Source organism: Vicugna pacos, chromosome 14, assembly GCF_048564905.1.
Source record: "Vicugna pacos chromosome 14, VicPac4, whole genome shotgun sequence".
NCBI classification, from domain to species: Eukaryota; Metazoa; Chordata; class Mammalia; order Artiodactyla; family Camelidae; genus Vicugna; species Vicugna pacos.
Window position 1 is genome coordinate 18,564,813 of NC_133000.1, and position 25,358 is coordinate 18,590,170.

The window sequence follows — 25,358 nt, forward strand, 5'->3', positions numbered from 1 at the left end:
TGAATTCAAACCTGCCATGGTTTTTGCTAATTACCATTTGTGGTCTCCTGGCGTGACTCTCTCTTTTTTTTTTTTTTTTCCCTCCTGGTGGTAGGGCACGATAGAGCTTTCCACAACTTACTGTTCCAGATGATTAAAGTCAGATGTTGCTACTTAAAACTAGGTTCTTAACTGTAGAGATAGTCCCAATTTAAGGTATTAGTATAAAATTAATTTTTCCATATAATAACTGAGATGATTAATTAGGGGCAGATTATCTAGAAATGTTTGAAATTAAAGGGACAAAAAGAGGTCCTGAGCTACTGAGAAATATGATTAAATATTGTTGTAAAGTAATTTGAGTTGACTGTACCTGTTTTGAATTAACTACATATCTAAGCCTTTGTCAACATCAAAGTTAAGTCATTAGAACCAGGAAAAGGTTTTTTCAGAGGTATCCTTTAAATTCTGAAAAATCAAAATGATTCAAATTGTCTGTAAAGGTCAGATAGGATAAATTTGTGTATTTATTGTGTTTTACTGCAGATTATTTCTTGTATCACTGTAGTTTGGAGAAAGAAATGTTCATTTAAATTTGTTCTTGAAAGGGAAATTTGAGAATATGAGAGAAAAAAGTGATAATGATTAAAAACTTTTTTTTTTTTACTTTTTCTTCCCATGTTAGTTTCTGTGTCACTTACATCTTCTGGGCTTGGGCACCTGTTGGTCTCTTATGGGAGAAAGAACATTATAGTTTCAATATTATGACTTAGAAAACATGTTAATGGTAGAACTTTGGGTGATAGGACACATGAAAATTGGTTATTCTTAATCATCTGGTGGAATAATATTCTAACACTTTAAATTTTAAAACGTTTATTACACATGTGGAAAATGCTTTCAGATGAGATCAGACGCGTTCAGGGTGGTATGGCCATAGACTGGAAAATGCTTTCAGTTGACTATAAAGATTAGGAACATGGATCAGGCATTAAGATTTATTTTTAAAAAATCATTCTCATTAAGAAAGTTCTTAATGTCTTATTTTAGCCTTTAATGTGAACTTATTTTTACAACTCAAGGAAGATGTAGGTATTTCACACTGGATAATGCTATCAATGTTTTGTGACTTTTTTAATATAGTCTCTTCTGTGAAATTGATCAGACTTCTATTCGTCCTTCAGATGTTCCCTCTGACACGTTCTGTTCACCAGGGAATGTTGTCTCCTTAGCGCTTTTTAGTGTTCCTCTATCCATGGCACTGCACACATTCAGTGATAATTATGTTTACCCGTTTTCCCCATAAGACTATGAGTTCCTCAAGGGCAAGAGCTACATATTTTTTTAACAGATCTTTCTCTGCTTTTTCTATCATGATTTAAAATTTATATAGTCTCTCACCTTAAGAACAGCAGTTCATGATGTAGGATCACATCATTTAGTGCAACATATTGAAAAGAAATGAATAAAAAGACTTTATGAACCTCTATTACCTTATCATTCCTTGAGGTAAATTGATATCAATCTTCTAAATACAGTGCCTATTATAGTGGACCCTCAAATATTTATTAAAGAGGAATGAGAGTTTTCTTGTCAAATAGGAGTAATACTCATTTTACCTACTTCTTAGAATCGTAGTGTCAGATTGAATACTTCAATTGTAAAATACTAAATGATAAGTTGTAAGTTTTGTTTAGGTTGTGCCTGTAAAGAGCCAAATCGTTTACATGGTTATCAGAACAAGCAAAATTTCCTGCCCTCTTCATTTTCATTTTCTTTTTCTCAGCAGCAATCACTTTCTCCTCTTTTAGATGATGATTGTAATATTTACCTCCTAGTCTTTAAGTAAATTCTTGTATTGCTCCTGAATATGCAGCATAGCCAGGTAGTTAACAGCATCGACTCTGGAATTAGACTACTTAGGTCTGATCCATCCTGTATTATTTGCTAGTCTTTTTGGGTTGCTTAACCTCTCTGCGTCTCAGTTTGCTCATTTTAAAAAGTGAGGATAATGGTACCTACCTCATAGGGTTGTTAAAAGAATTAAGTGAATTTGGAAAACCCAGAGAACTATGTTTAACTCACATGCCCTATTTAAATATGTGTTAAATAAAACACTCCTTGCTTTTGTTTTTGGCTTTATTGACTTCCTGTATAGAAAATGATGATTTACTTTGTCATCACCTACTCAGCTTGTTCCCCCATCCTCCTGATCCCCCTTCCTCTTAATAGTTATGATTGCATCACCACTGATTATTCAGTGTTCTTGTAAAATACGATTACTTGTCCCTTCCTGTACAGTGTCCTGCACTCACTGCCCTCCTCCCACCCCAGGTATCTAGGGTATATTGTATACTTGTATATATATTTCTGTATACTGTTTAGCATATAGAAATGTTAGTGGGTAACCCCCCCAAGTTTTCATCTGTTATCACAGTCTGTTTCCTCCAAGTTGCCTTTCTCCCCGTTTTTGTATGTTTTGGGCTTTACCTTTTGTGATAGCGCCTTTCCCCAGGCTTCTGGCAATCCTTGGTCTTCTGCTTGTACCTAACTGTAGGAGACTAAAGAGCTGATAAGAAGTTCTTAATGTGACTTGTTGACTGTTAGCTTTACCATAGGATGATCTGGCTGGAATTCCTTGTCCCCCGCCCCCTATGCCTTGTTTAGTTTTTTTCTGCAATAATCACTAATTCAACTTTTTATCAGGTGTCTCCTGAGATATTTGGACATAACAGGTATGGTTATCAATTTTATCTTCTTGAGGAAGTCTCTCATATTTCTCCGACCTCCATTCTGGACTGATTGCCCTCTAGACTTGGTATGCAGCTAGTAATGTGGGATTCCTTGCGCTGTCTCCTGTGGTTGGATCTCCACTTTTCCAGTGACCTATGGCATGTTCTTTCTTGGTTCACGCGATGTTTTAAAATAGCTTTAGCTTACTGTGACACTTGTTTGATTCTTTGGTTAGGTGAAGAATATTGGATTGGAAATCGTATCATTGTATAATTTTGTTCCATTGCTTTCTAGCTTCCATATTGCTTTTGAGAAGTCTGAAGCCATTCTGATTCCTTATGTATTACATGTGACCTATGTCTATGTGTTTTGCTTTTCATTTACCCTTATTTATTCTTCCTTTCCTTCCCATTTGTCGTTCTTTAAATCTCTGAAAACTTTTAAGATTGTATTTTTAGTATTCTAAAATTTTACAGTGATGGGTCCTTGTGTGGGTTTCTTTTCATCCAGGGTGCTGAGTACTCGGTGTGCCCCTTCAGTCTGGAAACATCTTTTAATTCTAGAGCTTTTCCTTGAATGAGGTTGTTGATTATTTCTTTCCAATTTCTTTTTTTTTTCTTTCTCAAACTCCTATATTGGGATAATGGACTTTCTTGACCAGTCTTCTAATTTTCCTCACATTTCCCCCCCTATTTTCCATCTCTTTCTCTTTTTGGTCTACTTCTGTCGAATTTTCATCGATTATCATATACTTAATTTCCAAGAGCTTTTGTTTTGTCTCTGGTCCTTTTAAATAGTAATAATATCCTTTTCTAATGATAACAGTACTTTCTCTTAGCTGTCTGAGTATATGTTCGATTTTTTTTTTAAGGTTTCTTCCCCCTGTGTGATCTGTGTCCTCCAGTTTTTGCTTTCTTAGTTTTTATTTGTTTGGTCTTTATCTCTCATGTTGCAGCCTTTCCCTAGATGGCAGTTATGCGAGAGAGTAGGGGAATAAATGCTGATTAGAACCTCTCATCGTTTTGTTAGCTTCACTTTATGGTAACATGGCTGGGCATCCTCATATGTTCTTCCCTCAGTCAGCCTGTGTTCGGTGTGTTCTGCATAGTGCTGTGCCTCTTCCTCAGTCCTGAGATCTTGTGTTTTATATTCACCAGACAATATAGTTTCAGTTTTTTGTTGGGGTTGGGGAGGGGCAGTTGGGATCCGTGGGGCTGGTTGCTTCTTAAACAGACTTTTAAACAATCTTCCTTATTTTAGCATTCTCTCTCCCCCACATCCCACTTCAGATATATGTGGTACTGCCAATTCCTGAGTCTTTTGGGGATTTTACAGTTTAAATTGGTTTTGTTCTTGGCTTTCCCCACTGTTTGCTAAGGATTTGATTTCCTAGTGTTTGCTAAGTCATTTGTCACTCAACCATCTGCTTTCTAGCTTCCAAATTTTTGTTGCTATTGTCTTTTCAACTGTTCTCTCAATTTTTTGTGGGTTTATGTCTTTATATCTTAAAAACCTATTCTGTCATTTTAGTGGAGTTTTTAGGAAAGTGTAAAACAGATGTGTGTTTAACATTACAGACCTATTTCAGTTGTAGAATACTGCACTGTTAAATGTAAAGAATCATGCTAATTTTGACAATTCATGTCCAAGAGCTAATCTATAATTAGCAGATAAATTTTAAGAGTGAAATTACTTGGCTTATGTCCAGCAGAAATAAGAATGGTGTATAACTCAGTATTTTAGTTCACAGAAGTGATTAAAAATGTTAGAATTAGATTCAGTTAATATTCATCATCACATTTAACCACTCAACATCCTTGTGTATTAAATTTTTTTCTCATTTACTTGTGAATAAACTAAAACTTAGTTTATTAGGCCGAATGAGTTGTGTGAAGTTACATACATAATAGTAAAGCAGAGCTAGGATTAAAAGCCATTTTACCAACTAAAACTCTAGTGCCCTTTCTACTACTTAAAAAGCCAATGAGAGGTAAGACTGATGCCTATAAGTAATATTAATTAGAGTGGCTGAAAACTTGAAAAAAGGCAGGCTTCGTTGATTTGCATATTAGTACAAATGATAGAATTATTATAGAACATACTGACATTTACCTCTGAGCCCCTGGTGAGAAAAAAATGGGTGAAGTCATCACAGTGGTATATGTGGAATGCAGTAGACAGCCAAATGAATTAATTTTAACATTTTTTCAAATTGTATGAAAATGATCTTTTTGGGAAAACCGCTTTAATTTTCTAATAATTTAAATTCAGGCTTTGTAACATTCACCTCAGAATTGCAAAACATTTTAGGTTTTATTTCTTTGTTTAGAAAGTTTTAATTTTAAAACATGAAACTGTCCAAAGCGTGACCCGTTCTGGTGCGGCAGTGTCAAAACCCTGGTGGTAGGTTACTGTTGCATCACTGTGTTGTCAGGGTTGAATATGTCATGGTAAGAATATGCTTTAATGGCTCATTAAAAGAAATTACATGAAGGAAAAAATGATAAAGGATGTTTACATTATTTTAAAAGAATTATTTATAATGAGTTTTGGATTCCGAGTTGACTTTTTTTCTAGTCTCACATGTGTTGAGACATCCCCTTCTCTCCCACCCTCCATTTCTTCCTGACCAGGTAGCTTGACCTGAAAATCTTACTGGACCTTTCAGCCTCATTCGGCCTGGCTGACCTTTGTTTTCCTTCCTTGAAACACTCACTCTCTTTTGCTTTCAGTGATACCCTGCGTGGTTTCTTCCCACCTTTCTAGCCACTCCTTTTCAGTCTCCTTCAGGTTCACCTCCTCTGTCAGACTCTTAGTGTTGGAGTTTCTTTGGATTTGAGCCCTCTTCCCAACTACTGCCTTTTCCCTAGGTAGTTGGCTGTTCTTTGGCTTTAAATGCACTCTGTGCTATCAACTCCTGTATACCTATCACTGGCCCACACTTCTCTTCTTTAGACTGACCTGCCTTCATATTAGCTCTGCTTGCGTTCTCATAGGCCTTTCAGTCTCCACAAATCAGAGCTTAAACTCTTAATCACTTAACCTCTCACATTTCTTTCTCCTTTAGTCATCCTCATTTTAATAAATGCCACTTCTTCTCTAGTTCTTCACTTTAGAAACCTGAGTCGTTCTCCATAGCTCCCTTTTCCTCACCCTCTGCATCTGACCATTACATTCAAAGTATATCTTGAATTTATCTTTTCTTTCCTCCTCTCTGTTGCCACAATTCTAGTCTAAGATAACATATTCAACTCTTAAAGTACTGCAGTAGCTTCCTCTCCAACTTCTACTGGTATCCTTGCCTTTCTCTGATTTTGTATCTTGTAGTCAGAATGATTTTCTTAAAATAGAAATCTGTTCAGGTCATTTACTTGCCCAAAACCCCTTGAAGCCTTCCTGTTTCTTTTAAGGAACTTGCGTTTTGCTTTTGCTTACTCCTGGTCTCATATGCTGCTTTCCCCCTCACTTTCTGTGTCCCTGCTGTCTTCCTTCAGTTCTTCACTTCCATCCTGTCTTGCCCTCTCCTCCAGGCTGTGGCACGTGCTGTTCCTTTAAAAGCCTGAACATTTCCTGTGTCACCTTCCCTCCATTCCTCCTTCAAGCCTCTCTGTCACTTTTTAAGCGGCCTTCGTTAATACTGTTTAGGATCACCTTGTTCTTTTATAGTGCTTGTTACGGTTTGTAGTTAGTTGTGTGTGTGTGTGTGTGTGTGTGAGAGAGAGAGAGAGAGAGAGAGAGAGAATGAATCTGTTTAATGATTTTAAGCTTCATGAACAAGAGATGTTTGGTATGCTACTGTATATTCAAAGTATATCTCGGTGCCTAACAGATAGTAGGTACTCAGTAAAAATCTGCTTAATGAATAAGTGAAGAAAAAATAATAATGGCATAGGGAGAACTTTTTTTTAAAAAAACACTATTATGACATATTTGAAAGGTAAAAAAGTTCTTTATAGATCATGGGCTATCACTATTTTCACCTTAATAGAGATTCTTGAGAATTAATTACTTTTTGCTATGTTTATGAGCAAAACGAATAAACAAGAAATCCTTTTATTTCTAAATTAGAATATCAGTGTTCTTTACCTCCCTTTGACTGATTCAGCTCTTTAGCATATAATGATTCTCAAATATCTAAGTATTACCTTGGAAGTCCTTTGGTGCAGTTTCAGCTGTTTAAAATACAAACATTTAACTTGTAAAATGCCACTTGTTTGTATTAAGAGTTTTCTTTGTTAGACAGTTTAGTAAACATTGAGTTAATTACTTGTTTAAAATTCCTAACTGATCTATTTTACTTACGGTATTGTAGTTGCATGTTATTAAACTAGTAAGTTGTGGATTATATAAAGGGAAAAGAACAATGAGAAAGGTTTGGCAGTGATTAGAATTAGTAATAAATTTAATTGAGTATATATGAGTATTAAATGGGAGTAAGAAAGTATTAAGAGGTGAGACCTTTACTTTAAGGTTGAGGTGATTAAAAACAAGGGAAAACAGAATCTGATATGGTAGTTGATGATCATCAGAGGCTAGCTCTGAGAATCCTTAAAGGTTTTCATATCCTTTTTGTGGACATACCAGTGTTAAACCTGGCTGCCTGGCTTAAACCCATATTTGTGTTGACTGAGAAGATTTACTGTGGCTTGATTTTATTAAGGATAAACTTTAGACCATGGTGGATAGTACTGCCTTTTCTTATCCACAGAGCCATAAAGAGTACTCTGAGCTTCGGGTGGATAAGGCAGATGAGGTAGCATCTTACTTTTCCAGGCATCCCAGATTATCTTTGTAGTATCAGTTTGCTACTTAGGTCGGAACTTCTGATACCCTGTGCATATTCCTCAGTATTCTTTTTTTGAGTGAATTGTAGATGGGTGGATTGATTATAAAGTTGCTCATTGTTGATGAGACTTCATTCTCTCCCAGCTCACCTAATTATCTAATTTCTATGGTTATTAGGCTTTCTTAGTGTATATTCACATGGTAACAAACAGCATATTGACTATTTAGGAACATATAAATGTTCAATAGAAATAATACCTAATATTAAATTTTTGCTGTCACATAGCTATGATATATTTCTAGTGGTGATAGTAATAAAAACCTCATTCTTGTATTATTTTGGGGGGAGTTTTAACATAAGTTTGAAATAGATTATATCCTCTTGAGTCATAGCAGTCTTAAAGTTGATAGGATCCTTTAGTTCAGTTTTCACAGAGGAAGAAACTGAGTCTTGGGTTCATTTATTCAGTTAGTAATTAAATACTGAGTTCCTACTATGTGTTATATATTGTTTTTATCTTGTTCATGGACAGATTGTACAATGTAGTAGGAATAGTTGTAGTAGTAGTTGAAAACTGTAGTACTTGTTATATGCAAGACTGTTCTAAGCACTTTATATATATCAACTTATTTAATTCTCAGAACAACCTTATGAAGGGGGGATGGTATAGCTCAAGTGGTAGAGTGCATGCCTGGCATGCACAAGGTCCTGGGTTCAATCCCCAGTACCTCCTCCAAAATAAACAAACAAACAAACAAACCTAATTACCTGCCTCCCCCCGCCAAAAAAAAAACCCAAAAACAAAAAAACAGCCTTATGAGATGTAACTACCATTATTATCTCCATTTTGCAGGTAGGGAAATTGAGGTATAGATTGATTAGATAATTTATTCAAGGTCAGATAGCTAGTAAGTTACTGACTTCTTGCTCTACTGGCTCTGTAGCATAAGATCAGAACCAAGACGTTCGAAATGTTGTTTCCTCAGTTAGCTTAAGTACATTGGAATGCACTGGGAACTGCAGGTGCTACTCCTCTTCTTGTCCAGCAGGATATAAGCTCCTTAAGAGCAAGGATGTTACCTATCTGTTTTACCTCTTTGCCCGCTGCATGCCGTCAAACCTGACTGAGTGTGTTCTGAAATATTTGTTCAGTAAGTGAATTCAGATTTAGGGCAGAAAAAAACCTCCGCAAACATCCAAGATAGGAATATAATTACTGCCAAGTACTTTGCCATCCTGTTACCATTATTGCATAGCTGTTTTGATAGACAAGAGTAAGGTTCAATTCTTTTCAGCTATGTTACTGTACCTATTACATTAAATTCTGTCTCTGCCTCACTGGTCTATCAAATGGGTGCATTTATTGAGTAGACTGTAGGTATAAGTCATTATATCTAGTAATGGTGTAGGCAAAGATGTAATCTAACATGGTTCTTGTTTTCAAGCAGTGTATGCGAGCTATACATGGGGAAATTATAAGAGCTAGAAACCCATTTCAAACAAGAAATATGAAATCAAGGAATCAGAAATTTAGAGCTGGAAATCTTGGTAATGCTCAACCTTTGGCTTACAGATGGAGGAACAAGTTAAGAGAGGCTGCATGAATTCCTGACATAGTCTGAAGATTGCATTGGGGAGTGATTTTTGCCCTCAACGCTTGTTGACTAACTGATGTTCAAGGAAGATTAGTATAAAAGGAATCTGTAATTTGGATTGGAGTGGGGTGTACCTGGAAGCAGAAAGGTCAAGTTAGAAAGTTATGTTTTTCTGTTACTTGTTAATGAATGAAGAAAATAAGTTAGGGGCAGAGTGATTTCCATTGTAAAATGATTCAGTACAGGAGTCCTTTGGTTAGCAAATTTCTCAATTTATAAAAGTACTGTGTTCACTTTCTTCCTCCCTCAAAGCAACATTTCTCATTTTGAAAAAGAAAAAAAAAAAAACAAAACCTAATTTCCCAGAAACGCTATTATCTATAGCTGCGGTTTTAAAGGTCTGAAGGATAAGTGTTTATAACCTTCAGGTAGGATTTTTGGCAATAGAATGTTTTCATAGGGTTTATCTGTGTCTGTAATCCAAAGCAGATGTGTCCCAAATGTATTAGTGAAAAGAAATCCAAGTGAATGTGAACTAAATATTTAGGGTTGGTTCTTCACATTAGTGATTGTGGCTGCTTTTCATACTAACCAGATTCCATTGCCAGTCTCTTCCAGGCACTGGAAAGAGGTGGAATTATTTCTTGCTATCCCCTGAGCACTCCTAGGTCTCTACTAAAAGGGAAATGATACAGATTTATTTAAAATGTGAAAAGCATTAATGCTACCATTGCCAATAAATGTGAGTAATTTGATTATTTTATTGACATTTAAAGTACCACAAAATATATTCTTTTATATATTGGTGACTTTTTTCATTTTGCTTGCCATTTAAAAAATTTGAGACTATATACACATATATGGGTATACATATAAAGGAATATAATCTTTTAGAAGACATTTTGAAATTGTCCTTAGATTACAAAGCCCCCGAGTATTTGAAAGGATGTAATTTATACAATATGTATATGCACAGCACTATCTATATCCTTAAAGAGAGCCTGCAGTTGAAATTTGTATGTGTACATATATGTGTATGTATACATGGAAGAAAAAGATAACACGTAACAGATCAAATGTATATTACTCTTCTAGTTTTGGTCCTTTGCTTCAGTATTTTTTTTACCTGTTTATAATTTACTTTATCTTGTAATATTTATGTCTATCTTTGTAAGCTTTTTGAAACATTTTAGGGAATGACTTGGGATAGAAATCCAATAAATGGGAAAAGTATGACAAGGTTGGTTATGATGTGTCATGAGAGATACTGATAAAGCAGTATTGGGGGACGAAAGGTAAAGATCGCATGCTTCTGAGGAGGTGGCATTTGAGAGAAGTTTGATAGCCATGGGATTAGTAAGTCATTTTAGTAGAGAAAACATACCAGAAATGTTCAAGGTGCAGGGAGTATTTATAGAAAAGAAGATAGGACATAGTTGGTAGGAGATAGTGTCTGTATACAGGACACAGAAGATAGGCTAACTTCGAAGAGCCTTTAAGGGGGGATTGAGAAGTTTGGACTTAATTGGACATAGAATGGAGGGCCCTTTTTGTTTTTGTGTAGTGGCCTGATCAGTGCTGTGTTTTAGGAAAGTGCTGACTTCATGTGATGTCTAGTTGCTTCCTTCCTTTAATGGTGTATGAGAAATTCAGTAATTCCTTTTCTGTCAGTGGTGGAGATGGAGGCACATTCTCTTTGTGGTTGCAATCTGAGGTAATGGTTTGAATCAGTGACCTTGGCCTCTTTAGGAAAGCTAAGAAGGTAAGGAAGGACCCAGCCTACACATGGTAACATTCCACTTATCCAGAGTGGGTAACCTGATCCTTTGGAACACAGCTCTGGCTTCCAGAACTGCTTGAATTGCTATCACAAAATAAAGCCATGTGGGTTTTTTTTTTTTCCTTGACTATTTTTTATAGCATTTCTGGCCCCTTTTTAGACTTTTTTTTTTTTTAAAGTCTTAACGTTTACAAGCTTTATCATCTTAAAGCAGATGAAGGGAGGGGAAAGAAAAAGGGATTCTGAGGCATGTAAGATGACATTGGGAAAGCAGCAGTTTATAGCCTGACAGCAAGGAAGGAGTTAGAAATTTTAACAAACCCCAAAGAAATGTGATATGATATTGAATGTTCACCAGTTGAAAGGTAGATTATGTTTTGTATATTATTTTAAGGAAGCATGGACTTGAATAAATTCTAAATGGTGTTAATTACTGAGCTATGGATAAGTATAAAGAGACCATAGTTTTAGTTATATCTGCCTCCTTTGTATCATTTAACCATCGACAAATCACTATACTGCTCCATAGTGCTTTTTTTCTTGTTTTATTTTAAAATAAGGCAAGTGCTTCACATTTTCCTAGCTTTCAGGCTGGTAAGATTATTCTGTAAGAAATTCATAATGTGTTATAAATAACAAGACTTTTACAGATAGAAATTACAGAGAATATTTTCAGTAGTAAAACTAAAATTCCCTACTAGATGCTAAGATTTAAGTAATCATTATTAGTGAATTTTTTTTTTTTGTGAAATAACTGATGAATAAGCTACCTACGTGGCATAGGTATTTTGTAGATACCTACATATTAGGATATTTTGCTGTAATAAAGATGATTCTCCGCTCAGTTTTTCTTTTAAATATTTTTATAAATTACCTTTTTCAACACAGTAAATCAAACAATTGTATCTAAGAAAGCAGCTTTCTCTCATTTCACATGTTTTTAATCCCTTTTTTTTAGAAATGGATAACCCAACCCACTTAACTTTCATTCATAAGGAAATTTTTGTTTATGCTTAATATTAATTTTGTTTTTTCTGTTGTGTCCTTTTAGACAGTTTTGTGGCATTTTCAACAATGATAAGAATTCTCTTTCTGTTGAGGGAAATAACTCATGTTTTAAAATTACTTTTTAAAGATGGTATTCAGTGAAACATAGTAGCACATTGATTTTGGAAAAATGCTAGTTTGTAGTTACCTTTTTTGCTTGATTTTTGTTTCATCAAATGCATTGTTTTAGGTGCAAGGCAGTGAGGTCAACTGGTAAACCCCTGCTTTTGGCTGTAGTGCTGTCCACTGATCAGGTGCTAATAAGCTGTCACATATCTGGATCTTTCCTTTTCTTCCTATTTTAAAGCACTTTATCACTGTAAGGTTTGTCTTACTTTCCCTTTTAGAGTCAAGCATGGAGCCACATCTTTGATGTTCCATGACACTGCAGAATCTTGGAATAAGGGATCTGACTGATTCCTAAGCTGTTCATCTTCATTGTGTAATTCTTCTCTTTGGGGATCTACCAAACATTATTTATCAGTTATTCTCTGAAATGACATCAGGATTTATATGTTTGTACAACTGGCTGTATTTTATTATTAGGAATTTTATCTGTTTTGAGGTTTCAGGGAGGAGGGCTGGATCCAGAATAAGGAGGATGGGCTAAGTCCAAACTAGGTATCTATCTTACTAATTTCCTGCCTCCATTTTTGAATCCTATAATAATAAACCACAAAACTGCATCCCAGTCCTTTTAGAAACAAGTCTCTTTAATGCTTATTGAAGGTGAATGATATTTGGATTAGCAACCTCTTTAACTCCTCTTTTTTGTAAATTTATGTAAGATTGATGTTAAATTCATGGGGGACCTGAAGATTGTGTGACAGATGAGTCTAAAATTTCTTTTACTGTAATATTGGCTGATATATTACTGTAGGTAAAATATTGTCAAGTACCTTGGTCACATGACGACTTAGTGATGAGCTAGTGTTCCACAGATGATTTGATTCCAAAGCTTGTACCGTTCGGCCCTCCGTATCTGTGGATTCTGCATCCATGGATTCAACCATTCTCCACTTAGTTGAATCTGAGGATGTAGAACCTGCCAGTGGGGAGGGCCAACAGCACTACTTTGGATTTGATATCCACACGTGGACCTGGAACCAATTCCCCGCAGATACCAAGGGATTACTGTATTCTTAAGCACTTTGGAGAGTGCCGTGGCCCACTGGTAAGCAGCAAGAGGCAACAGCTGACAGCTATAGAAAGCAGTCCTTCGCCTACGAGTGTGAAGTCATTTGGCCCTGTACACTTCATTGGTTCCTCGTTATAGAGTGGTACAGTGATTGCTGTTCCTCATGATGATCCTTTCAATCTCCATTTACTTTTTCTTAATACATTTTGAAAGTATTTTCTACTCAAAAGGATTACATTTTCCAAGTTTTTGCTAAAGAGTAAACTTTCAATTTGGAAAATTTGCTTAAGTGGAATCTAATTTCTGAATAATAAACTGATAGTTTTATGACACAAACATTTCAGTAGTCAGATTGGTGGCCTTCCATTGGTCTCAGTGAGCTTTACATATAAGCTGTTGATACTTAGGGTATTTTTGTTTGTTTCATATGATCAAACTGCATTACAGTACTTTCTAAAGTAGAGAACTCACTTTAATCAATTGAATCATAATAGCACATTCTGACTCAGATCTTTAATTTTGAACAGCTTCTGTTCACATCGCATGCTTATTATTGGAACAAGAAAATGCTAATTTACATGAACATTTTTATATTAAGTTGGAAAGCAGGATTTACCGTGTCTTTTTTGCTCATGAACCTAGAAGGGGGAGTGTTTTTTTTTTTTTTATGTAAGACAATTGTATTAGTTGTTCTTTTAATTCAGAGCTTTTGTATGAAACCTGCTTTCCTTCATTTTTATTATATTTTTCTTGATTCATTTATAAACATTAGAACTACAGGAAGAAGCAATTGGGATTTTTTTTTGAATTGTAGTTAACAGTAAAGATTTATCTTAAAGAAAATAGTAACTTAATTTATCAATTAATAGTAATGTAGTATAAGTCTTACTCACATGTTCCATAATTTCACTTTCCACTGATATGAAATAGCCAAGAGCTCCCAAAAGCCAGTAGTTTTCACATCTTGTACAGTTGTTTGCATTTTTAGAAATTTTACTTACTGATAGGCTTTCAACAACCAAAATTTGCCATTCTCCCTAGTCCATGAGGCAATTACATTGAAGAGAGAATGTTTTAGAAGTGAAATTAGGGTCTTTTGTGAAATGGACAGTCTAAAAGACCTACTTTGTTTTTTCTTTATATAAAGGTTTAGTGATGTTTCCAGTTATATTCAGATTCTTAACCCATTAGAATCTACCAGTAGCTTAAGTTAGTTTATTAAGAAATCGATCCCTGCCACCCCCCAAATCGATATAATATGCAAAAACAACAGCTTTTATGAAGTGGACCCATTGGCCTAACAAAAATCAAGCATTTGAGCTTATGAATATGTGACCTAAATGCCATTAATACCAATGTTCTGAGTTGAGAGGCTCAAAGCATGAACAGGGAGAAGAAACAGAGAAATAGAAAAGTAGTAGAAGACCATTAAAAGGAATGAAAGGGAAAAAGGAAGATCTGGTGATAACTGCTAATTTATTAAACAATTTTGTGACCTACATCTGTGAATCTAGTTATGTAAAGTATTTTAGAAAAATTAACTAGTTAAGCAGTTATCTGTTAGCCTTGAAGGCTTTTTACAGTATTTCTGTCCTTTCCTGTTATTGTGGTGATTTATTTATTTGTTTAAGAAATATTTATTAAATGCTGGTTGTGTTTATTAACACTGAGCAAAGTTACTAAAGATGCAAAGAAAAAAAGTCGTGGTTTTTGTCTTCAAGAGTTTTGTACCCTGTAGAAATATCATATGAGATCTTGATATATCTTCTGCACTATCCAAATTAAGTTATATTATGCTTAGTTATTCTGTGTGTGGTATGCATGACAGCCTTTTTATTCACATAAGTTGATTAATCTAGGCTGTAGATTAATGAGCATAGAGCGTAATGAGGTAGAGTTTTAATGGGCATTAGTCTTGGCATCAGATCAGGTATCTAATCTTGTTTATGCTATCTCTTCATTGTATGACCTTTGTAAATGTATGTGTCAGTCCAATTTCCTTACCTGTTAAATGGGAGTAATAGCTACCCTTGCACTGTTGTTTGGAGGATTAAAGGAGATAAAATATGTAGTGCACCCAGCTCAGTTCTTAATTTATAAAACGGTAGCTGCTCTTACTGTGCCACATAAGAGTGATTCCTTTCTTAAGCACTGTAAATTAGAATTAAAAGCTTGCCTACATATTCACAGACTTTCTCCATACTATAGCCTTCGAAACCTATGATTCTAAACTACATTTTTGGTATAGCCTTTCTCACTTGGGGTTCCATAAGAGAATTAATCCTTATAGGAAGAGTGACTACTCTCTCAATTCTCCTAAGAATAGTGTGTATCTAGTATCACCATTGTAGATGCATAAAAGTAATTCATTACATATAATGGAAGCATCAGGGATGAATTCTTTTGCTGAATTTCAGGATGCTAGTATTATATCTGATTAGTTGAGAATGCTTCAAAATTCTGAATGTTACAGAAATAAAAGTTGTTACAAAGCACACTTTCCTCTTTCTTAATGGGGGCAGGGAACATGTAGAAGGAAGGTGGTGTCATGTGGCAGTCTGTTGATACTCCAAAATAGAATCATTACCCTAATCAAATGATTCTTAAACTTTTTTGTGGTAAAGATTGCTTTAGACAGGCATAATGCCCTGAAGACCATCTGTTCCATGCTCAGTCCCATATGAGACTGAAGACTTATCGCCTTAGAATGAATGGAATTAATCAGTTTATTTTTAATGAGTCAGTACCTGGTTTTTAAGTTTCAAAGATCCATTGAACTGGATTTTGAAATCTAATCTAAAAGTTTCAAAACTAGTGTTTTGGAATACTAATTCTAGTGAAAAAAGAAATAGTTCTAGAGCCCAGGAATTTCGGGGAGTGCTTTTTGTTATATACACCTTGGAGATTAACATTGCATTTTAGTTTATTGAAGACCGAGAAGTTCTGCAGAAGGGAGACAATTTGAGATAATTTGATTTACTGATTCCAACTCTTTTGATCATATAGCACCTATATTAGTCCTGTAGTGTTTTCGGGAAATGTTGACCTCTTTCATTTTATATATGAGAAATACTCTGGGTCGTATAGTCAAGTGATGGCAGGTTTCAACTGGAGCCACCTCTGCCTTTATTATTCTATCCTAACAGTTCTTTTTCTGCTATACCACCCTGTTTTCTGTAAGTATTTGATTTATATTAGAAATAAAAGCATAATTGTTGTCATGTGAGAGTGTATACCAACTGAACCATCTGGCAGAAGTTTAAGAACATATTTTAAGAAGTACAGCACTGATATATTTGCAGCCTCATTTAATTGGCCCTGTCATTGTAAATGGTTTGCAGACCTTAGGGATGGACTTCATATGACTTAGTATACTCCTGGGGGAAAGCTGTAAACAGGATAGAACTTGTTAACTCCATAATCATTCAAAGATAGGGAAGGCAATCAGAATTTGGTGTATGCTTGGATTACCATTAATATAGAACATTTTACTAACTTTACTTTATTTTTCTTATGTTTTAGAGTTAAAGCTTGACATTGCTAACAAAGTAAAGGAGCCAATTGAACATTCTCACCTCCCATTTGTCCATGTCCTGTATTAAACTTATTTGAGCAATGGAATAAGGAAGGCGTACAAAAAGATGTCAGATTCTGAGGAGAAAAACTGAAGTCTTTTGGGAACTAAAAGATTTATCAAAGGGGTGAAAAGGATGGTTATTGGAGATGTTCCTGAAGGTATATTGGTAGATTAAGGTACTTTTGCTCTTTTGGGAATATCTTTGAAGATAGACCACCATAAAACTGCAGGAAGTCAGAATTTTTAAAGTATTAGCTGCATTTGGCAGTATCAGAGATTTGATTCAAGTTTTGAAGGAATAATGGGAAAAGGGTTTTTTCCCCTACTTAGAAATAGTATAATCTGTTGTTCTGAATAAAATCTAAAGGAGTGACTTACTGACTGGCTCTGTTGCGCAATGGATAGCGCACTGGACTTCTAAAGGAGTGACTTATTAAAAACATCTGAAGGAATATACATGAGTTTCATTTCTTAATGGAAGTATATCCACATTTGTTGTTTTCTCACTTGCTAAATTGAAAACTTGAGTTCAGGTAGTATCGGCACTTTCAAGGGCTTAATCCAAGATCTGTTGAGGCTTTTACAGTTTTATTGCTAGCCCTTACAGTGTTAACTAAACTTCGTGTATCTCTTATATCAAATCATATTTCTTAAATTGTTGATTTGATGGTAGTGATGTTCTTTTCCCTTCAGACCTTTTCACCATTTTCTTTTTGACAATATTTTCCTTTTCAAAACCTGGATTGTGACTATAAAAATCTTACTTGCAAAATGTTGGGAAAGTAATATCAGCTATGAAAGCAGTGAATGGCCAGTAAAATACCAGGACTAAAGTTTTTTTCCAGGATTTAAATTTAGTATAGCATACCAGGTTGGGCATTTTTTATTTTTCTGGTTTGTAGTCTGATTACTGTGTAGAAATTAACTACCAGGTGAGTACTTAACAAATACAGGCAATATCTGGTGTGTTTTCTTGCTGATTTTAAGTCTGGAAAATAACATTAGAAAATCTAAAATGGGTGTTGTAATTTAGCTAAAGTTTGTATCATCTCAGTATAACGCCTTTGAAGTTTTTGCTGACCGTACTTAGAAATTAATCCTGGAAGCTGATAACCCCCCCAAAAGAAAATCCATGAAACTAACACTTTCAGTAGTTTTTATTTTCTTTAATATTAGCTACTTGACAAAATTCTCCTTTTCTGACTTTTTGTTTTTTGACCGGTAGACTTCATTCATTTGTAAAAACATTACTGAATTTATTTAACTCAGTGTGTCAGGCATTCCTCCAGGGGCTGGAGATACAAAGACTCACTGCTTCTCTTGAGAAGGTTCTTTCATTTTCTTCTTAATGCCAGCTGGGACTGATCTGGACACTTGGAGGGATTTGTAAGAAATTCTTTTTCTTTTTAGAAGTGCCTTAGAACTAGCGAGAGCGAGTGATAAAAGAGGAATAGAAAAAGGTATTACTGTATCGTGCTTCCAATTTAGAGTAGAATGTCTTGTTTTATGAATAATCTGTAAATCTATAAATTAGTTTGACTTCAGGTCAGTCATCTATAACACAAGTGAATAGACATCATAGTCTTTGTAAAAATACGTTACCTTCTATTTCATTGCTTGAAAATGATTAGGTTTAGCTTTCCCTCTTGATGTTAGAAATGCTTCAAACTAATAAATAGTATATGCTCACTTAATAGTTTAGTATTGAGAACAAATATTGCAAATAGTCTAGTTGATACATTTCAGGAGAATTTTTCAGTGGTATTTATATATAAAATACTTAAATTGTTTCTGATTTGAATATAAGTAGATTTTCAGTAAGAATCTTTGAACATTTAAGTATTCATGGAAAATGTTAAAATGGTAGGTTAATAGACCTTCTTATACCTTGTTTGAGTTCCTTTGTGGCATTGCAGCATTGCAGCATTGCTGATATTGTTAGCTTTGGTTTGGAATTTATTCTTTAGTGGTTGAAATGCAAGTCCTGAAGTGGAGTAGTTTCTTTTTCCCTTTTGAAACATCACATGGAAGAATGCTCTGTTAAAATAGAATTAAGTTAGGTCCTACTGTGTCATTCTTATGAGCCTCCATCAGTAGTATTCTTGCAAAAACTGTTCCTTTCCTGTTTGAATAATGATCTCAATTTGAAAACACCTTTACATTCTTCTATATAAGTGATACATTATCAAATCCACAGTCTTCATAAATTATTAACTCCTGAAGCAAGAGAGATACAGTTCTCCTCAATGGTTCAAAATAATTTCTTTTTAGGGAAATCTGTTTGTTAATTCATTTTTGAGTATGAATATGTTGGATATGCAAGTTTGGGTATACTTCAGGCAAAATAAAAAAATTATAACCTGAAAGTAATCTGACTTGGGAGAAATTTATAAGTGGATCTGTTTCTCCAGGCAACTCTCATATTTAACTTATTCTATAACGTAACCTAAGGACATTTGTTCTTTTAATCTAAGTTTGTTGCATTTTAAATTTATATATTCTATCGGGTCTGGTAAATAAATCAAGGGTTTGGAGCTCTTACTGAAGGATAAATTGTACATTTAGACTTATTAATCTGAGCAAGCTACAATTCTTTGGGAGTTGTTTTTCATTTTCAAAGTGAAATGAGCTTATAAACTTAAATTACCAGGTATTTTCTGTTCCAAAATAGAATGCCCCCATTTTGCCTATGTTTTCAACCAGATATATTGTTACTACTGATTGGTATTTAATAAATGAAGGGAAAGTTGGAAAATCATATTTATAGTTTCTGAATATATTTTTAACTGTATCTTAAAGTAGTTTCTAAATATATATTTTAACTGTGTCTCAGAGTACTTAATCAAACCAAAGTAGGTAGTCAAAGTTTTATTTAGGTCTCATTAATTTGGAAATCCTTAATAATTTTCATGGTTTATACTGAAATATCATTAGACATGAAAAAGAATGATTTGTCAAGGAAATTGGTTAGAAAAGGCTAGAGGATGATTGTTTTGTAATTTCAGAAGTACTTTTGTAGCACCTGTTTCTACTGTATAGGTACAATGAAAACAAACAAAATAGCTCTGATGTATTAATTTTAAGCCTTTTTCATATGTTAAAGACCCACCCCTTAAGGACTCCAGCTGCGGATTACTTTGCTAATCTATTTGGGATTTTTGGACTCTTGAAAATAATTAGATTGCGTTTCTTGAGATATTCAGTACTCAGACTCTTTTTTTCTTTTGTGCTCCTTTCTTCTTATCATCCCTCATATACCTCCTCAATGTGATTATACTGGAGAATACTGTTTTAAGCTCAAAAAATATAGTTTCTTCAAAACTGAAACACTTTAGGACTTAAAGTCTGTTGGAAATGTATAATGAAAAAATAGCTTCCACAGAGGCTCTTCGAGTACTTTTGTGGTTATTTGATACTTCTTGTTAGCTGGCAGTTTCACCCCCTTGACTTCCTTCAGATTTCTTTTTTCATTTCTTTCTTTAAATTTGGAAAGGTACAGATTTGGTGCTTAAATTTACAGGTTTTCTTTTCTTAGTCCAAACTGTTTTCATTTCTCACTTGTACAGAATTGAACATATTCCTAAAGTACAGAAGGATTATTAGCTTATTCTTTCATCTTCAGGCTTTAAAAAAATTTTGGTCTAACTGTTGCTAGGTAATGGAATAACCATTCCTTTTCAGCTGTTGTTACATTTCCAAACTGGCTGGCAGAGCCAGGAGGAAGCGAAGGCATTAAAACACTAACTTTGGTTGGTTGCTACCTTCTTAGTGCTGAGCCTATAACCTTTGTTGGTTGGTTGATAGAGAACAAGAGAGCACAGTCCTCGTTCCACTAACAGGTAAGGAGCCCTTGTGATGACCAGTTGGTGTGAGAGAAAGATTACTTGGTAGCAGTTTTTCCTTAATTTATCCCAATATATAACAAATCCCTGAAACAGGACACTGTCACTGCCTGTGTTCCATACAGCAGGAATATGCAGCACCTTTCTATTTAGAGTAAGATCTGAAATTTAGTGAGGATGTATCACTCTGTACAACAAAGTATTATTGAGCTGTTTTCCCCTGTTAAAATTTATCCTGCAGTCCCTGTAACTTCAAATACATATCTGCCTATCTTATTCTCCTTTCAGCTTTTCCTTGATCAGATGCTATGTGCTTTGAACTTCCTTCTCTTATTTACCTTATTTCTATAGTAAAGCAAACTATTTTCCAGTATCTTTATCATCATCTGTTATTTGGGTATATCTTACTGCTTTAATTTCTGCATTGTAGCCATTAATGATTATTTCCTGGTCCTTCTTGACCCAAAACCAAATGATCATACATTTGAAAAAGATTTTTTAAGTCTGTATTGCCTATGTCCACTATTCTGCCCTCCCACTTTTAAATATGAGTGCTTGAAGAATAGATCTTTTTCAGTGACAGTAGTCATAGCTTGATAAAATTCAGGTTTAACTTTGTATTGCTACAATATGGGACTGTAGTCTGATTAATTCTTTAAATTATTGAAGACTTAAGAACCAAGAACAAATTCAGCTTCTTAGACAATTCCCAAAGTTCAGTAGTATTCCTGTTAATATGCTCGATTATTCTATTTCTACTTTTCAATCCGTCTTCCTCTCTTTGACAGAAGAATTAACTGGGACTCCTCCTTTAGTATATCTGAAGTCGAGTGCCTTTCCCTGTCCCATTAAGACAACTATGATCTTGTTTCTAGTCCTAATTTACCATTTTTCAATTTGGTCTTCCACTTGAAGTTGAGTGGTTTGTCACAGAATGTGTTATGGCTTCGACCAGGGTAGGTCCCTTCTTAATAGTTACTGAGGAATTAGTCATTTGTGGTGAAAGACTTCCACAATTCGAATTAAGAAGGCACTAAAGAAAGTATGCCCGAAGGTAGCTCTTTTTTATCCTGAGGATAAGTCATTACAAGCTCAAATGACCGGAGAATGTAATTTCTTAATAAGAATTTTTTCTTAAATCTATATTCAGCTCTCTATTTCAGTGCTTCTCTCCTACCAGAGGTGCAAGGAGTGATCCTAGAACCACAGATACAGCCAAGACCACGGAGAGCTTTTGACGTCAGGGGTCCACTTTCTCCACTGAACCCTTGGAGGCAGAATATCCAGCTTCTGGAGAGAGTGGGAAAGGATAATAAACAAGTGGGTGCTTTCCATTATTTACTTGGGTTTATTTATAGATTGGAGTGTCCTTCCATTGCCCGTTTAATTCTCATGTTAAACTCCTTGGGTTCATATAAGAACCAAGTGGGGCTGCAATCTGTTTGTTTTTCTAAGACTGCTAACTAGTGCCCATTCAGAAAAGAGACCTAAAATTTATTTAATTTTCTCTCCAGATAATTAAAGCAGTGGATGATTTGGGGGCACTCTTGATTTGGTGAATGCCTGTGTAGTCCACAGGAATTTTAAAAAGGGTACATTTGCCCATTTTAGTCTTTACTGGTATTCATGGACTTCTGAGTGCTTTTTTAGAGTCCAGTATTTAAGAAGTTCCTTTATTTTGTCTTTGGGCAAGCTGGACATCTGAACTGTACTAATTTACACAGTCTGACGTCCAGATGTTATCCTGCCCTGTTAGTGAGAACTTTTGGGTCTTTTTCCTACCTCAAACTTTAGGACTTCATATGAAGTAGATCTCTAACAAGATGCAATGATAGTACCATTATGGTTTTACTGTCAAATCTAGGCTTCAATCTTTAATAAGGTAAATATGAATGAATTTAAGTTTCAGGATATAATATCCCTGAAAGCTATGTTAAATATACTCACAAGCAGTTTTCCAGTCCCTAGGAATAATGTTACTTGTGTTAAAAGAGCCTTGTCCTAGATTTTCCCCATGGCATTAAGATGGTTTTCTCTTAGTTTCTTTGATGCCAAGGGTAGGATTTGATTCCAGGAAGTTCTTACCATCTACAGTGGATGGAACAGTGGGTAGAACGTGAACTTGGTGCCTTTGGCAAGTTTTCATTTTTCCTTGGTGGATTCCTTCTGTGACTCCAGGTATCTTGATAATGGGAGACCGGTTTATTTGTTCTCTAATTGCCCAGATTTCTTTCAACTGGTAAACATCATACTTCAGCAAAAGGAACTCTTCTAGCAGAGCCTTCATGGATGATATCTGTCACACATGCAGCACCTGCAGTTTGGAAGGCAGTGGTGAACGGAGCCATGCAATGTATCTAGAAGACACAAGGATGAGAGAGCCTCCTGATCTTGTCATTTATAAACTTTAAGATTTACTCTGGTGTACTCTTGGTCTGGAAATGGAAAGGCTCAAATAACGAAATAATTTTTTCAAATTGGAATTTTACATGGTCATGAAAATATTCCTTTCTATTCAGAAGACCGAAATAGAGGAAGCATGAGAGACTTCTTTCAAAAGCAGCTCTCTGTACCTTAAAAGATTTGTGAGATTGAAAAATCACCTTAATGAAGCAGGCAAATTTTTTATTTTTTAGTAGTACAGGAGATCCAAAAAGCTTAAACTATTGTTGCCTGACACTGAAAGGAACTAGTAAATAAGCGTGAACTTCTTAATTATTCCCAGATTATTTTTAATATTAGGATGTACTGTTTTAGCTTAATATTTTTCTAGTCTTGAGCCTTATTCTTATTTGTCAAATCAAAGTAGAGAGAGCTTTTGAGTTCAGTCTTCTAAAAGTAGTAAAATACCCGCTGAACTTAAGGTATTGTTCTGCATTGCAGGCATACTAAAGGTGAATGATACTGAAACAAAGAGGTATTTATAAAGGTAGTTAGTAGTAGTAGAATGTGCCTCTGTGTGTGAATAAGTGTTGCAAGATAGTCATCCATCCATACTGTCGATTAATTGATGAAAGTAGTGATCAAAATGTTTTATTTCTCTTTTTGGTATCTATTTATTGACTGAGCAGTCAAAAGCTATTAAAGAAGTTTTTAGAAGTTACCCTATACTGCCAGTTTGTTATATTTGATATAAATTTAATAGAAATTCTCGAGTTAATAATATGGAAGCATGTAAATTTTTTTGGAGTCTTAAATAAGGGTTTTAAGATACCACATTGGCTAAGTTATAACCTGGCCTTTAGTCTTTCTTGGCTATCTGTGAGACCCGTTTCCCCCTAATTAATTATAAACACATTTTTGTATGTATAGTACTTAGAAGTAAGTTTAAAAGATCAGTTTGAACTAAAATTTCCCCAGAGAGCTCTGAATTCCCATAAACAATTAAAGCTTTTTATGCTTGATTTGTTTCTGTTAAATGTTACTATGATAGTTGTTACAAACACATATAAATTAAGAAATAACTACTCACTCAACATTTTAGAAAGAACTCAGGGAATGGAAAGTGAAATTTGCTTGGATGTTAAGTTAGCTGAACTCTGAACTACAGCGCAACCTGTTTTATGGCCTGTGAGATTATTAGCCTTCTGTTTCAGCTTTGAAGATGAAAAGTGATTTAATCTCTTAATTCCATTAATCTCATGCTTTGATTAAATTTTAGCTCTGTTCTTTAAAGTGCTAAAGAAATGTAAGTGCATTTCTATTCACCTCATGCCACCAAAAGCTATTTAAAAATGAAACTTTATGTATATTAATGTGAACTGATTTGTTTATTTAACTTTTATTTTGATACATTTTCCTTTCAGATTTTTAAGTATTTCGTGTCACAATATGCAATCCTATATTTTTCACTGTTTATTTTATGAATATTAATATAAGCTGATTTTTTTCTAGAATGACTGTGTAATATTTGTATTATGTGATCATTTGAAAAACTAATAAATATTTTCTCCATGAAAAAAATGCACTTACTGATAAATGGCTTATTTTTGTTTCAGGAGTAGAAAATGAAAACTACAACAGTATTTTTAAATGTATTTTAATTTTATGTGTCTTCCTCTAAGTATTTCTGAATATATATCCTATCCTTGTGTATGTTAACTTTTTCTTGAGAAAAAAATTATTTTAAACTGTTGAATGAAAATGATTCTTCATTGGGTCACCCAGTGCCAAATGTATGAAATAGGTGATCTATTTAGTCTATTTTTTCATTTTTCTGATTAGCTTCATGTTAGCTTTGTTTCCAGAATTGAATTTTTTTAGATGCCATTTTTGTATGTCAATTTTGCAAATCATTAAAACTCTTTGAGTTAATATTGTAAATACCAGGAGCAATATGGTCAAATCTCTTAAAGTGAGATTTTGATAAACATAACTCCTTAAAAAATAATATACAAAAGATAGTTCCTCTGTGCAGAAAAAAAAATTGAAAATAATGGCCGATTGGAGAGCTTCCCAATTCATAGGTGCTGTTAATAGAAGAAGAAAATATTTCATATTTTATGTTCTGCTTGAACAAATAATTGGAGAGGGAGAAGTCTTGGCTTAAGAGTCTCTTGCTTTTAACCTTGTCAAAACAACATGGAAAAGGATAAAATTCAGTTTTAATGGCTCTTATCTTTATATCTACTTAAACTAATTAAAGACACTGGAACAATTACCTTTTTCTATGCAAAGACTGCTAGAAGCAAGAGGATTTCCCTTTTGATTTGAAGAAAACTCATAGAGAAGTGGACTCCTAAAATTAAAAATAAACTTTATGATGGGGTCCTAGGCAAGAAATAAAAGTTTAGTTAATGACAACTTGTGGATAAAAATGAAATAATTTGGCTCCCTAAAGAAATGATACTCTGGAAAAATGAGAATTATGAAAGGAAATTA

General features: G+C 34.4%; 1 protein-coding gene across 7 annotated transcripts in view; it reads left to right on the forward strand.

Annotated features, from left to right (window-relative positions):
* TSC22D1 (TSC22 domain family member 1) overlaps positions 1 to 25,358 on the forward strand; it is a 109,700-nt gene that overhangs the window by 4,909 nt on the left and 79,433 nt on the right. For 2 of the 7 annotated variants that reach the window (XR_004192836.2, XR_012080011.1), the window contains 2 exons: positions 21,628 to 21,797; positions 22,703 to 23,881. The exons of 2 other annotated variants lie outside the window; for them this stretch is intronic. Coding sequence is in view for 3 of the 5 variants with exons in the window: in XM_072976288.1 (XP_072832389.1) it covers positions 21,641 to 21,944 (304 nt within the window). In the remaining 2 variants the exon portion in view is untranslated. Of the gene's footprint in view, positions 1 to 21,627; positions 23,882 to 25,358 lie in introns of those variants that run through there. 3 more of the 7 variants (XM_072976288.1, XM_015243704.3, XM_015243705.3) reach the window with 2 other exon arrangements.